The sequence below is a fragment of the Canis lupus genome, chromosome 27 (genome assembly GCF_011100685.1).
Source record: "Canis lupus familiaris isolate Mischka breed German Shepherd chromosome 27, alternate assembly UU_Cfam_GSD_1.0, whole genome shotgun sequence".
NCBI lineage: Eukaryota > Metazoa > Chordata > Mammalia > Carnivora > Canidae > Canis > Canis lupus.
The window spans coordinates 2,857,462-2,873,592 of record NC_049248.1 but is presented as its reverse complement, the minus strand read 5'-3'; the positions used below and the strand labels follow the sequence as shown (position 1 = coordinate 2,873,592).

The window sequence follows — 16,131 nt, the reverse complement described above, 5'->3', positions numbered from 1 at the left end:
AAACATTTTCTTGAAATGATGTTTAAAGTAGCTAGGTGATTGCAAGAAGTGTTTTAGGATTCCTTGTCCTTAGAACTGTATCCTAGAGGAAGTCTCTTTTACCTTTACTCAGTGATTAGAACCTCAAAAACGGAGTAATCAGTTCCACTTGACTAAGAATAAATCACCCACGTTGAAACATGATAGTTCTGACAACTGGCAAGCCTGATAAAACCAAAACAAAAGATGTCAAGAAATCTGTGCCATTGTGGAATTGGTATGCAGCTTTGATAAATTCACAAGTAGCATGCATTTGGCCTTAGTCTTCCTCTTGTTTTATACATTTTCTCTCTCTTCGTAAAATAAAAATTGAGGAGAAAAAGGCTTTATATAATAATTATGTTATTTCTGCTTTCTTTTTTTTTACAACCCAGTTAACTAAACTATACTATGATTAGAGAAGGAAATGTCATCTTTCTGTAAGTAGTCCTTTTAAAAAATTGTGAATTCTTAATTAGTTCTCTCTGATAATAAACTATATGTGTAAACCTGATTGATTCCCCTCCTATTTATCATCACGGATATAGACATAGAGAATGAACACCAATTCCTTTGATCTCTATAAAATTATATTCATGCAAATATTGAATATATGCTAGTAGTTACGTCATGATCTCTTTCTGTATCAGGGTTTCTGGAAAGTAGGAAAAAAGCCCATAAGAATATAAAATATGTCATTTTCTGCAGCAGTCACTAATTTTCAATATGATTAAAAACAGTAAGAGAAAATCTTTTTAACAGTTTCATTGTCAAGTGTGTTCTAGTCCATGCTAGCTGCTTTTTAGGCCTTGGAAGTCAGGCTACACAGACTGTTTTAATTAGGTTCATGATACTGAAATCCTGAACATCAAGTGTGTTTGGCTTTGCCCACTAGCTTGAGTGTATTGAGTTTGGACATATGTTCGTGGCAGATGTACTTTTGCATTTGCAGTGGTTTGCTACCTCCTCTACCCTTCATTCCTTCAGTAGAGGATAACATATAAGTGACCATAGTAATAATGTACTATGTTTATTAGTAAACACTATTTAAAAATAAGGGATGGTTAATGTAAAGATGCTTGAGTCATTTATATGACTCTTTTTCCTGTTTGTTTGTTTTTCATCACAGAACTTATTTATAGCATAGTGATTAAGAATAGGATTCTAGGGCAGCCTGGGTGGCTCAGCGGTTTAGTGCTGCCTTCAGCCCAGAGCCTGATCCTGGAGACCTGGGATCAAGTCCTACATCGGGCTCCCTGTGTGGAGCCTGCTTCTCCCTCTGCCTGTATCTCTGCCTTTCTCTCTCTCTCTCTCTCTCTGTGTCTCTCATGAATGAATGAATGAATGAATGAATGAATGAATGAATAAATAAATAAATAAATAAATAAATAAATAAAATGAAATCCTAAAAAAAAGAAAAGAGTAGGATTCTAGAGGTAGATTGCCTAGTAATTATCTCATAGTCTTCTGGTGATACTTAAATAGTTGTTATGTATAAAGTTTTTACAACAATGCCTGACTTAAAAAGAAAACTGTTCTTTTTAAGTGTTAGTTATTACCTGTTATTACCATCACCACCATTATTATTATTTTTTGTTATTGTTACATTGTTATTTTAGGGATTCTGTGGTTTCTATTCCTACAAAATGGAGAGGTGGTTTTGTTTTTGTGTTTGTTTTTGTTTCTGTTTTTGCAGGTAGTCTGAGTATATTTAACGGAGTATTTTTCTTTTCTTTTCTTTTTTTTGAAAGATTTTATTTATTCATGAGAGACACACAAAGGGGGAGAGAAAGAGAGAGGGGGAGCAGGGCAGAAACACAGGCAGAGGGAGAAGCAGACTCTTTGCAGGTAGCCTGATGCAGGACTTGATCCCAGGACCCTGGGATCACGCCCTGAGCCAAAGGCAGATGCTTAACCACTGAACCACCCAGGTGTCCCAGTAAAATCTTAAAAAAAAAAAAAAAAAAAGAAAGAAAGAAAGAAAGAAATTGCATAATTAATACTGAAATGCCATGATATGACACCACCTGGGTGATCAGCTTTTACATCTTCAACATCAGGTGAGAACATGATTTTGAATCTCAACCAAAGTGAGGATGTATAACAGCAGCTTTCAAAAAAAAAAAAAAAAAAGAAAAGAAAAAAACCCAGCAGCTTTCAGTAGGGTTCATGTTATCCATCATGTTGCTAGGTAAACAAACGAGAAGTAGTTTTGTATATACACCTTCTCCCATGTACCCCCCCACAGCATCTTTGGGTTTATTCTGCTTACCCAGCTAGTTTGTACATAACTGTGTCTATTTCAGGTCTTCCTTGCTGATGGAAACTTGCCCAAAGGAGACAGTTTTACTGTCCACTGTCTTTCATTTCGTCAGTTCTTTTCTTTATGGAATGTTTATTCCTCCTCTTTAGAAGTGAATAGGCATCCTTTTCCTCCCCTCCAACTCAACACTCTGTTTAGACATCTGGGTAATTGAAACAGAACATAGCTTAGGGAAAAGTAGTTAATGAGGATTTTACCAAGTTTAGTAGCTTTTGCACCTGAGTATATTGTAAAAAGTTTTGACCAGCAAAGAATAGTGGATTCCTATAATAGTGTGACTACATTTAAATTATATGACTGGTATTGTTAGCAGTTTAACTTAATTTCTTTCTTAAATTCTCATGATGGGGGAGAAAGAAGGGTGGTTATGTCTATGATGCATGTAAGCGCTATTTGTATTTTAGGTGGGCTGTTTTCTTATATGTAAAACTTGGTTGATTCTGTGAAATTTCATTTTAAATAATGGCTCTTGTACTGTCCTTTCTTGACAAGAAAGTCTCATTGGCAGTGTAATTATACCAAAGAAAAGATTAAAGTTTATATGTTAGCAACTGGAATGACATGCATAGCTGGTTAAACTTGTCAGGGCATTGCATTCTCTTTGTATATGGAGTATTAGATTTTTAAGTGGGAAAATTCTTTTTATTGATTGTGAATTTAACCTAAGTATTGATCCATATGAGATTTTAATAGTAGTGTCTGATTAAAGGAAGACAAGTGATTTTTACCTGAGATGGTCTTTTCTCTGACAGTAGCTTTTGTACTTTTAATGGCACGGAAAAGACTGGAGCCCATTTCAGACATTTTAGTGGTTTTACCTGTATGATTATTTCTTTGTTAAAAAATAAAAATCTAAGCCTTACACAGTATTTACAGTACTTTATTCTGAATTTACCAGATCTTTTTGCATAGCTTGTTTGTTCTGCTTGTGGAATTCTCATTGACTCTAGAGAAGATGTTTCTTTCCCTATAGAATCAGACAGTTCCTTAACGAGTTTATACTAAATTGATAAAAGCAGAAAGTTATCTGAACATTGTATCTAGGCTTCTTTTGTTTTGATGTTTGTTTTGTTTCAAATTTTTATTTAAATACTGGTTAGTTAACATATAGTGTAATATTATTTTCAGGTGTAGAATTTAGTAATTCATCACTTATAGCACACTGCCCTCCTTAATATCCATTTCCCATTTAGCTCATCCCCCCACCTGCCTCCTCCCTGGTAACCATCAATTTGTTCTCTATAGTTAAGAGTCTCTTTTATGGTTTGTCTCTTTTTTTCCTTTCCCTTATAGCCATCTGTTTTGTTTCCTAAATTTCACATATGAGTGAAATCATATGGTACTTGTCTTTCTCTGACTTATTTCTCTTAGCTTAGTACCCTCTCATTCCATCCAAGTTGTTGTAAATGGCAAGATTTCATTCTTTTTGATGGCTGAATAATATTCCTCTCGTGTTTGTGTGTGTGTGTGTGTGTGTGTGTGTGTATACACACACACCATATCTTTTTTTTTTTTAAGATTATTTATTTATTTATTAGACAGAGAGGTATAGAAAGAGAGAGAGAAACAGGCAGAGGGAGAAGCAGTCTCCATGCAGGGAGCCTGACATGGGACTTGATCCTGGATCTCCAGGATCATGCCCTGGGTGGAAGGCGGCGCTAAACCACTAAGCCACCGGGGCTGCCCTCCACATCTTCTTTATCCATTCATCGGTTGATGGACATTTGGGCTTCTTCCATAATTTGGCTACTTATAATGCTTATAAACTTATAATACTTATAAACATTGGGGTGCAGGTGCCCCTTTGAATCAGTATTTTTGTATCCTTTGGGTAAATACCTAGTAGTGCAGTTGTTGGGTTGTAGGGTAGTTCTATTTTTAACTTTTTCAGGAACTTCCATACTCTTCTCCAAAGTGTCTGCATCAGTTTGCATTCCCACCAATAATGTAAGAGAGTTTCCCTTTCTCTGCATCCTTGCCAACATCTGTTGTTCTTGTGTTAATTTTAGCCATTCTGACCAGTGTGAGGTGGTATCTTATTGTAGTTTTGATTTGTATTTCTCTGATGATGAGTGATATTGAGCATCTTTTCATGTGTCTGTTAGCCAATATCTAGGCTTCTTTTGTAGTTCAATTCGTTTCAGGAGTTTATGTGTATGCCTAAATACAGTTTTTAAAAGTGCAAGCATCTATATTATTCATTTACTGATTAGTGAAGCAATATTTATTATATACCTACTGTGTGCCAGATATGAAGATAGAAAACAGGGAGGGGCAGGATCCAGTCCCCTTGTGGAGATATGAATCAAACAAAGAATTACAATATGATCAGGGATTAGTGTTATAATATGTATATAGATTGGATAAATAGTAATAAAGGTGATAAACATATAGATAGATGAAGGAATGGAGAGTGTGTATGTATATATAACGTGTATTGTGATAGAGTACAAAGAGCATTTTGTTCTCATGGAGCAAGAAAATCTTTTCAAAGGAGATGACATTTATGTTGCTTTTTGAAAGCCATGTAAAATGTACTAGTTAGCTTTAGTATTAGCTCAAGAGGAGACTATTCTGTTTGAGTTTTCTCTATAGAACTTATTACCATCCTACATACTGTTTATTTCATTCATTTGTTGTCTTCTGTATTAGGATGTAATCTCTTTGAGGATAGGGATTTTTATCTGTTTTGATTACTTCTATATTCTCAACACCTAGAAAAGTTTCTGACATATAGCAAGAGCTCAAGTATGTGTTGAGTGAGTGAATGAAGTTTGTGAGTTCTACAGTAATTGCCTTATTTTCTTTTCATTTATTAAGACTATCTTTCTCTAGTTCCTTCATATTTTTTGCTCAATATTTTTCATTATGTGTACTTTGAATCTCCCAGATAACATGCTATCTTTATAATGTTTCTCAAACCCATCCCCTCTTTTCCATCTCTCTTAGCTCATTTAATCTTCAGTATCACTTACCTGAATTGATAAGCTCTAATTATTTTCCATGTCTCTATGCAAGTCCCCTTAAATTTTTTCTCCACAGCCATCAGAATTACCCATCTAAAATACTGACCAGACCATTTCTTAGCTTAAATACCTAATGGTTCCCATCTGTCTAGAATAAAATCTGTGCTCTTTAGATCATACATGGGGCCATCCATAGCTTGGATTCAGCTACATAATGGTAAGTTCTCTTATCTTATAACATAATAAAAATCGGTGTATTCATTTTTCTTTGTACCACTAGTGCCTGGTAATATAATAAAGAATTGAGTAAATACTTCCTTGAGTAAATGAATGCATACAAATGTGTATGAAGAAATGAATGACTGCAATAAGGAATTTCATTGATTTTTTTTTGTTTTGTTTTTTGTTTTGTTTGGGAATTTCATTGAAAAATGCTTTCTGCTTAGATAAAAGGTGATATAAAATATATTTTTTTAAACAAGCATTTAAGAATAATTTTTCTTTATACAGCTGATTTGTCTTTCTTACTGTCTTGTTATTCTAATCCTCAATTCACTGTGAAATGATTTACAGTGTCATTATTGAGGTAATCCCATTTCTCATGTCTTTCCTCTCTCAATCTCATCTCTATATGTTGAGTCTTTTCTCTCTAGCTGTTTTCCTTATTTTTTTTTTTTTTTAGAGATTTATTTATGCACGCATGTCCATAGCTATATGTGTGTCCTTTCTCTGTTCTGGCTATAAATTCTGGCTTTAAAATTTTGCAATGAAGTTATGAAGCCTTTAGCACTGAATTTCTGTGAAACACACACTCAGAACAACCCTAATCTACTTGTTTCCAACTAAAAATGATTTTTATTGTGATTATATGTATTTCTGTTAATTTCCTTTTTTCCTCCATACTCAGATTGAAAATCTTCAAGAGCAACTTAGAGATAAGGAAAAGCAAATGAGCAGCTTGAAAGAACGAGTCAAATCCTTGCAGGCTGACACTACCAACACTGACACTGCCTTGACGACTTTGGAGGAGGCCCTTGCAGAGAAAGTGAGTGATTTGGCTTCTTTCTAGACACATTTCCTCTGCTTTCTCATTAATCTAAAATTTTCTCTGGCAATGAGACTTGGATATAAAAGGCAAAAGGAATATCTTAGGGCAAAAGAGAAAAGAGCTTTCTGTACTATTTCTGACATAGTATAAGGGGATAGAAAATTCATTTTGTTTTTATTTTGTTTTTGTCATTGTAAGCATCTGTTGTTAGGCAAGATGGATTCCACACTAGAGGGTAGTGGCTGAAAGTTTTCCTTTTCTCCTTTCCTTTCCTTTTTCCTTTCTTTTTTAAAGATTTATTTTAGAGAGAGGGTAGGGACGGCAGAGGGAAAGGGGGAAAGAAACTCAAGCGGACTCGACACTGAGGTAGGAGCCCAACCTAGGGCTCGATCTCACCACCCTGAGATTGTGACCGAGCCAAAACCAAGAGTCAGTCAGTCACTTAACTAACTACCACCCAAGCACCTCCAGTGGCTAAAATTTTTAAAGATTAAGCCATATATTCTCATTTACTATCTTCTGAAGAAAAAGAAAAGTTCTTTTTATTTATCTCATCGACTAGAATTTGAGGATATGAGAATATCAGACATTGACCACCAGGAAGCAATATATAATTAGTTCTTCTTTACTGTACCATATTGGTACCTAGTATAGTCCTGGGGTTTAGTTATTAACATAATATACTTGGTATTTTTCTACTCTTGGCCTTGCTACTTCATTTTATGTTTATGAGCAAACCCGATTTTTAGGAGTGGTTAACTCAATAAGTGGCCCAGTTGGATAGGTGTTAATGTCTTGAAAGGAAGTTTAAGGAATTTTGGTAGGGCATTTTAATTGGATTTTTTAAAGGAACAGGATCACTGTTCCTTAAGCCTCTTGGACTCACAATACTATCGGCTATGTGCCAGGGATAAAGGCTTGATCCCTGAATATAGTCAGAAATAATACCCAGAAATGTACCTGAATTGGTTAAACTTTTAGACTGCCTGAGTATCTGTTGACAGAAATTTTAATGGGTTCTCTCCCCCTCTCCTTTTTATGCTTTAAACTCAGCATATCATAATCTCTCAAATCTCCTCCATTTTTGGTGTGTGAATTGTTTTCCATTGCCTTGTGGACAACATGTGAATTACGTATAAAAAAGAAATATCTGTTACCGCCCTTAGAGCTGTGTGTGTGTGTGTGTGTGTGTGTGTGTGTGTGTGTGTGTTTGTGTGTGTAAAGTTTCTGGATACTTGGAATAAATGTAATTTTTCCAATAGAATACTATAAGGACTTTCAGTTCTATATGAGATTATTATAGGAAAAGAAAACTAGAGGAATCAGAAGAACAAAGCCACATCTTTGTTATTGCAAGAGTGGTAGGAAGGATGAATTCCATGAAAAGTAGATTATTAACAACCTACCACTGTCTTTTGAATGGAGCATGAAAGTGTGAAATTTTATCAGTTAAAAGCTGAATTAGTCATATGAGATAAGTATGGAAGGAATTTTCTTACATATTGATGTGCTCTCTCATCAGGAGCGGACAATTGAACGCTTAAAGGAGCAGCGAGACAGAGATGAGAGAGAGAAGCAAGAGGAAATTGATAACTACAAAAAAGATCTTAAAGACTTGAAAGAAAAAGTCAGCTTATTGCAAGGCGACCTCTCAGAAAAAGAGGTTAAGATTACCAAAATAGAATGATTTGGTTTGCTTAGTGCATTGTATGTATATGTTGTTGTTGGTGTTTACATAATGCTTATAAAAATGTATTTGACCGAGATTTTCTTAATAGCAGGCTTTTTTAGAAGACCTTAAGGGGTATTTTGGGAAGCTTTGCAGAAATGTAATAGATCATTCATTTCCTAAGTCTTTAGCTCTTTCAATATGTTATGAGTTGATTTATTACTTGTTAATGACATTCTCATAGATCCTAAAATAAATGAAGCAGTTTTAAATGGAAAAATACAGTGCTAATGGTAAGAAAGGTGATAGATGAAAAGAATATGCAAATGGAGGCTAGCTTATTTACACTAGCTCTTTTTTTTTTTTTTAAGATTTTATTTATTTATTCATGAGAGACACAGAGAGAGAGGCAGAGACAGACAGAGGGAGAAGCAGGCTCCTCACAGAGCCCGATGTGGGACTTGATCCTCAGATCCAGGATTATACCCTGAGACCAAGGCAGATGCTCAACCGCTGAGCCACCCCAGTATCCCTACACTAGCTCTTAAAATGCATTTCAATATTGGCAGAGAAATCTTAAAGTAATTGCTGACCAATTAGATGACTTAGTATACTTTGGTCTTGCTTTTGGAATATCCTGTTAATGTGACCTAAACAGTAAAAATACCTAATGCCTTGTGATCATGTAATAATACCTGAGCTTTAGGGACACTCTCAGATTTTCTTTTTAATATCTTTAAGACAATATGTGGAAATTTAAGTTTCTAGTCAACTTTCCATTTATTTATTTATTTATTTATTATTATTTTTTTTTATGATAGTCACACAGAGAGAGAGAGAGAGAGGCAGAGACACAGGCAGAGGAAGAAGCAGGCTCCATGCACCGGGAGCCTGATGTGGGATTCGATCCCGGGTCTCCAGGATCGCGCCCTGGGCCAAAGGCAGGCGCCAAACTGCTGCGCCACCCAGGGATCCCATCAACTTTCCTTTTAAAAGGGAAAAGTATTTTGTATTTAAGTCAGTGTAGCTACTACGGTAATAAGTAGTGACTACTACTGCTAGTGACTACTTATATTCACAAAGCTTGATCTACTTCCATTTATTTTATGGAAATGGATATGTATTGATAGAACTCCTTAAATTATAATTCAATTGATATTCCTTGGGAATTCAACTTTAGTAGGACCTTGAAAGCTAAAGCTGGCTTTGTTTTGTATTTCATGAATGTTCTTGAGATGGAAATGTTAGCTAATAGTAATAAACAGAAACTACAAGCCACCAAGATAATAAATTTTAACATTTACATTTCCACTTTGTTTGTAGTTAGTATTTATTCTACATGTGTGTGACTTTTTTCAGGCTTCACTCTTGGATCTGAAAGAGCATGCCTCTTCCCTGGCTTCCTCAGGACTCAAAAAGGACTCACGGCTTAAGACACTGGAAATTGCTTTGGAACAGAAGAAGGAGGAGTGTCTGAAAATGGAATCACATTTGAAAAAGGTTAAAGAAAAATTTTCCACTTTTCTTACTTTGCTTTAGATAAGAATATAGTAGAGCTCTATAGTGCTCATTGTGTAATAAATTACCAATGATGTAATAATCCCTGAAGTTCAAAATATCATTTATACCTTCATCAGTTCTCTTAATGTTCTTGTCCTATTTTATCTTGCTACTGAGAATTCTTAAGCTCTTAGAAAATTGACAGATCAGAGGAAGATGAAAAAATGCAGCTCCTTTATGGACAAACTGTATAAGAATACAGTGTAGAAATCTTAATTATGTGATATTTTCCTTCCATTAATATTGAGCTTCCTTAAGATAACTTAACAGTGATAGTCACCCATACTGGTGAATATTAGGATATGGTATGGATATTTATTTTCCATTTCTTTTATTTCCCTCTAAGATTTATATGGCAATTTGTAGTTTTCAAAAACACTATCATATTTATAATCTCTGAGCTATCAACTCGGTGAGAATTGGAGCTATGACTTTTGAGCAGTTACATTAACTGAGTTCATTTCATATTGATGACTAATGAGAAAGCGTATGGCCTCGTCTTGACACTTTAAATCTCATTCTCTTTCCATATATTGGTTTTTTTTTTTTTTTTTTTAAAGATTTTATTTACTTATTCAACCAGGAAGGTTGGGGGGGAGAGAGAGAGCACATGAACATATACGCGTGAACATGTGCACAGGCAGGGGGAGCAGTGGAGGGAGAGGGAGAAGCAGCAGGGTCTCTGCTGAGCAGGAATCCCAATGCAGGGCTCAATCCCAGTACCCCAAGATCATGACCTTAGCTGAAGACAGACACTTAACTGACTGAGCCACCCAGGCACCCCTTATTTTTTATCTCTTTGTTACATACTCTCTTATATCTTGGGCTTTATATTTAGGTTTATGAGAAAAAATAAAGTTATCTTTGGGTAGAGGAGGTTGAGGGCTTTCCTCTACTGTTATTTCAATTACCTGTTTTACTAATGGACATTTTTCTCTTCATATTTTCCCTTGTTTCATTCTGGATTATTGTTTCTTTCATTTTAATTCATTACTGATGTTTTCCTATATATTGCCTTCAACACCTAAATCCAAAAAGGAGGTTGTTACTGTAGTTTTCCATATGTTTCATCTGTGTTTTGCTTTTTATCCCCTTTTAATTGAGCATTTTATGTAATTCCATTTTCTCGTTCCTTTTAGCATATCAGTTATATTTGTTATAGTTTTCAAGTAATTGCCTTAGAGTTTGCTGTATACATTTTTTACTTGTCTCCCCAACTTTATTGAGATATAATTAACAAGTAATAATTGTATATATTTAAGGGGTACAAGATGATGATTTGTGTAACATTGTGGAATGATTACCACAGTCAAGCTAGTTAGCACATTCATTACCTCTCATAATTACCATTTTATTTTTTTGTGGTGAGAGCACTTTTTAAAATATACTCTTTCAGCAAATTTCAAGTATACAGGATAGTATTATTAAGTGTGGTCACTATCCTTTATGTTAGATCCCCAGAGCTTATTCATCTTATATAACTGAAAGTTTATACCCTTCCTTTGAGTAGCATCTCTTCATTTCTCCACCCTCCAGCCCTTGACACCCACCATTCTAAGTTCAGCTGTTTTAGATTCTGCATATAAGTGAGATCTTACAGTATTTATCTTTCTGTTTCTAGCTTGTTTCACTTAGCATAATGTACTCCATGTTGTCACAAATGGCAAGATTTCCTTTCTTTTTGTGATTAATATTTCAGTATACACAGACACACATACACATCATATTTCCTTTATCCATTCATCTGTTGTTGGACAGTTTGATTCTTTCCATATATTGGGTCTTGTGAATAATGCTGCAATGAACATGAGAGTGTAGACATCTCTTTAAAATACTGATTTCATTTCTTTTGGATGTATATCCAGGAATGAGATTGCTGGATCATATAGTAGCTCCATGTAAGAATTTCTGAGGAAGCTTCTTACTGTTTACCATAATGGCTGTTTGAATTTGCATTCCCACCAGCAGGATAAAAAGGCTCCCTCATCTCTATACTACTGCCAACTCTTATTTCTAGTCTTTTTGATGATTGCTGTTCTAACAGGGGTTAGTTGTTATCTCATGTTGGTTTTGATTTGCATTTTCTTGGTGGTTAGTGATGTTGAGCTTCTTTTTGTGTAGCTGTTGGGAAAAACACTTCAATGTGTGTGCCTTCTTTGGAAGAGTATCTATTCAGGTCCTTTCCCTGTTTTAATAGGATTATTTGTGTTTGTGCTATCAAGTTGTGTGATTCCTTACATATTTTGAATATTAATCTGTTGTTAGCTATAAGGTTTACAAATACTGTCATCTATTCTGTAGGTTGCCTTTTCATTTTGTTGATAATTTTCTTTGTTGTATAGAAGCTTTTTAGTTTGATGTAGTCTTCCTGTTTTTGCTTTTGTTGCCTGTGCTTTTGGTGTCATATCAAAAAATCATGTAGTAAGTATTTTTAAACTAAATTCACTTTCAAAAAATGTTATCCCACTTTATGTATCATGCAGGTACCATACAACAGAATCCTCCCAATTCCTTCCTCTCTTCCCTGATGACATTGTTATCATTCATTTCACTTATCCATATCTGATAATCACCCAGTACATTACTGTTATTACTTTAAAGTATTATCTTTTAAGTGAAGAAGAATAATAAAAGATGTAATTTAAGCTTCATTCCTTCTCTAGTTCTCTTTATGTAAATGTGAATTTTTGACCTATATAATTTGCTTCTGCCTGAAGAACTTTTTTTTTTTTTTTTTTTTTTTTTTTTTTTTTTTTTTTTTGAGAGAGAGCATGAGCAGGGGCAGGTGGGAGGGGCAGATGAGAGACAGAATCTGAAGCAGGCTCCACTCCCAGCACGTGGTTCGGTCTCACATCCCTGAGATCATGACCTGAGCTGAAATCAAGAGTTATATGCTTAATTGACTGAGCTGCTCAGGTGCCCACTAAAGAACTTCGTTTAATATATTTTTGCAGGGTAGGTCTCCTGGCTATGAATTTCTTGGTTTTTGTTTAAGATTAAAGTCTTTATTTCTTGTTCACTTTTGAAAGATAATAACACTGGGTATGGATTTCTAGATTGATGAGATTATTTTCTCTGTAACACTTTAAATGTTTTACTCAGCTGTCTTATATGACTTCTGATGAGAAGTTACTGTAGTTCTTAACATTATTCTATAGGTAAGGTGTTTTTTCCCCTCTGGCTTCCCTTAAACTTTTTTCTTTGTCTTTCATTTTCTATAGTTTTGATATGATGTGCCTATGTATGGGTGTTTAAAATTTGTATTTCCTGGTGTTCTGAGCTCCTTGATTTGGTGTGTATCATCATTGGAAAATTTTCAGCCATTATTACGTATAATATTTCTTCTCCTTTCCTTTCCTGTTGGTATTCCAATTATATGTATGTTGCACCTTTTGAAATTTCTCCATGTCCTGTACTGTTCTATTTATTATTTTTTTTCTCTTTTCATTTTGGGAAGTTTTTTTTTTTTAAAGATTTTATTTATTTATTTTGGTGTGGGAGAGAGAGAGCACAAGTAGAGAGGGAAGGGGCAGAGGGAGTGGGAGAAGCAGACTCCTTGCTGAGCAGGGAGCCTGATGCGGGGCTTGATCTCAGAACCCTGAAATCATGACCTGAGCCAAAGGCAAATGCTCACCCAGGTGCCCCCATTTTGTTAAGTTTCTATTGACCTGTCTTTAAGCTTACTGATTATTTCTTCAGCCACATCTGGTCTATTAATGAGTCTATCAAAAGCATTAATTATTTTTTAAGCATTAATTATTCTTACATGTTTTTTACACCTAGAATTTCCTTTTGATTCTCTCTTAGAATGTCCACCTCTCTGACTATATCACCCATCTGTTCTTGGATATCGGCTACTTTTCCCATTAGGGACCTTAAATATTAATCAGTTATTTTAAATTCCCTGACTGATTAATTCCAACATCAATGTCAGATATCTGAGTCTAATTTTGATGCTTGCTATGTTTCTTCTTCTCTTCAGACTGTGTCTTTTCTTGCTTTTTAGCATACTTTGTAATTTTTTGTTGAAAGCCAGATATGTTGTATCAGATAGCAGGTAAATAAGTGTATATGTGAGGTTTTAATCTGGCTAGAAGTTGAGCTGTATTTAATGTTTGCTGTAGCTGTAGGTGCCAGAGGCTTCAAATTCCTCTAGTGTTCTATGTTGACTTTGGGTTTTTCTCTTCAGAGAGAGTCTGCATCCTATAGCTTTTTCAACTGTTATCCTTTGTTATTTTACTGGAGTGGTGTGGTAGTAAGGTGTGAGCGAAGATAAACTTTCTATAGTCTAGTGATTAAGTCTTGGCCTTTTATGAGCCTGTGTCCTTGGCTGTGATCTTCACAAAGGCTTTCCCCCTTAGCTAGCGGGGGCTTGAATGGGAGAAATCCCTATCTGTCAGGTGGGATAAAATTCTGTTAAAATATTTATTCCTGGAGAATCTGCCTTTGGGGAGAGTATACTTTGGGCATATTTCACAATTACTACCCTCGCCTCCCACCCTTGCAAGAACCACAAGGGGGTTTTTGTCAGTTCTTCACTGTCAGAATCTGGTGGGGTTCCTCAGGGGAAAGCCTGTGAAAGTAAGGTGGGTCTGCCCAAAACTGCAGCTTCTAAGACTTTTTCACTTTCATGTTTGTCCACATTCAGCCTCTAGTAACTCCTCAAAGTCACCATTGAAGTGTTTTTCCCAACAGCTTTGCTCCAGGTGGGTAGATCTCAACTATGACTCTCTGGATTTGTCTGTGTCTCTTCATTTTGGAGTTGTAGTTTGCCTTTTGACCTCAGTTCTCCGATAGGTCCAAGAAAAGTAGTTGATTTTCAGTTTTTTAACTTGTTCTTGTTTTAAGAATGGGTCATGATTTCCAAACTTTTTACATGTTGGAGCTGAAGTTATAGCAGTTTTCCATTTGGAACAGACCTATGCATTTTTGTTTTGTGAAGATACATATGTGAATTTTGCTGTTTAGAATAACATCTAAAACCTAAAATAAAAAAAAACAGTTTTTGCCTATTTTTGGGAATCAGCTTTAGTTTTATTAACACATAAATATTTATGGAATCAATAGGTTGTCTATCCCAAGGAATTTGAGAGTATATCACAGAGGTCTGAATTAAAAATATACATGGCTATTTATTTCAGAGAGAAAGAGAGAGAGAGAGAGAGAGAGAAAATGAGAGAACATGAACGTGCATGTGTGTGAATGGGGGGGAGGGACAGAGGGAGATAAACAGACTCACAGCTGATGTGGGGCTCTTTCTCAGGACCCTGAAATCAGTACTTGAGTTGAAATGAAGAGTTGGAGGCTTATGTGACTGAGCCACCCAGGCGCCCCAATGTACATGTCTTATATAGCTTTTTTAGTTCTAGATGTCAAGTGAATTTGAGTATTTTATATTATTGAATGTTTTTAAACTCATTAATTTATATTGGAAATTACTTCTCAAGAAAGAAGAAAAAAACCTTTGACTTTAAAATATATCCTAGAATAAATGAAAATGTATTTCCTAATGTAAGATTGAAATAAGAGTTAAGCAATAAGATGTAATAAGATTCATAACAATTGTTAAATATTATACTTCAGATTTTATCTCATTCTAGTAAATGACATAAAATACTTCCCTAGCATTATTACATTTTAAAAACAGGGCAGTGAAATAGAGAAAGACAAATACCATATGATCTCACTTATATGTGGATTATAAAAACAAAAATAAAAACCTGAACCCATAGATACAGTGAACAGATTGGTGGTTGCCAGAGAGGGTGGGGAGTGTGGTGGTTAGCAGGTGAAATGAGCAAAGGGAGTCAAAAGGTAAAAATTTCCAGTTATAAAATAAGTCCTGGGATATAATGTACAGCATGGTGACTATAGTTAATATTACTTTATCATACATTTGAAAATTGCTAAGAGAGTAGATCTTAAAAGTTCTTATCACAAGAAGAAAATTATTTGTAATTTTGTAGTAATAGATGTTAATTAGATATATTATGATCATTTTACAGTAACTATACATATGTCAAATCATTATGGTGTACACCTGGAACTAATATAAGGTTATATGTCAGTTGTATCTAAAGTAAATAAATAAATAGAACCAAATACTGTCAGATGGTATTTCGGTTTGTTATTTGTTACAATTTTAATTCTTAGTAGTTTATTAGGTCTAGGATTTTGTTGTCTTTGTTTTCTATATTAGCATTTTTTTTGCTTTGTTTTATAGTGTATTTGTAAGTTTATTTTTGTTTAGTTTTTTATGTGGATACAATTTTTCTATTTGTGGGAATTTTTTTTTTTTAAGATTTTATTTATTTATTCATAGACACACACACAGAGAGAGGCAGAGACACAGGGAGAGGGAGAAGCAGGCTCCATGCAGGGAGCCCAAAGTGGGACTTGATCCCGGGTCTCCAGGATCACACCCCAGGCTGCAGGCGGCACCAAACCGCTGCGCCACCAGGGCTGCCCTATTTGTGGGAACTTGTAAAACCTACTTCTCAACAGTTTTCAAACATACAAAACGATACTTAATCCTAGTCACCATACT

The 16,131-nt window shown here is 35.0% G+C and overlaps 1 protein-coding gene across 22 annotated transcripts in view; it reads left to right on the top strand.

Annotated features, from left to right (window-relative positions):
- Positions 1-16,131, top strand: part of ERC1 (ELKS/RAB6-interacting/CAST family member 1) — a 539,792-nt gene that overhangs the window by 164,747 nt on the left and 358,914 nt on the right. For all 22 annotated transcript variants that reach the window (XR_005379702.1, XR_005379703.1, XR_005379704.1 and 19 more), the window contains 3 exons: positions 6,215-6,352; positions 7,878-8,018; positions 9,384-9,524. Coding sequence is in view for 19 of the 22 variants with exons in the window: in XM_038576363.1 (XP_038432291.1) it covers positions 6,215-6,352; positions 7,878-8,018; positions 9,384-9,524 (420 nt within the window). In the remaining 3 variants the exon portion in view is untranslated. The remainder of the gene's footprint in view (positions 1-6,214; positions 6,353-7,877; positions 8,019-9,383; positions 9,525-16,131) is intronic.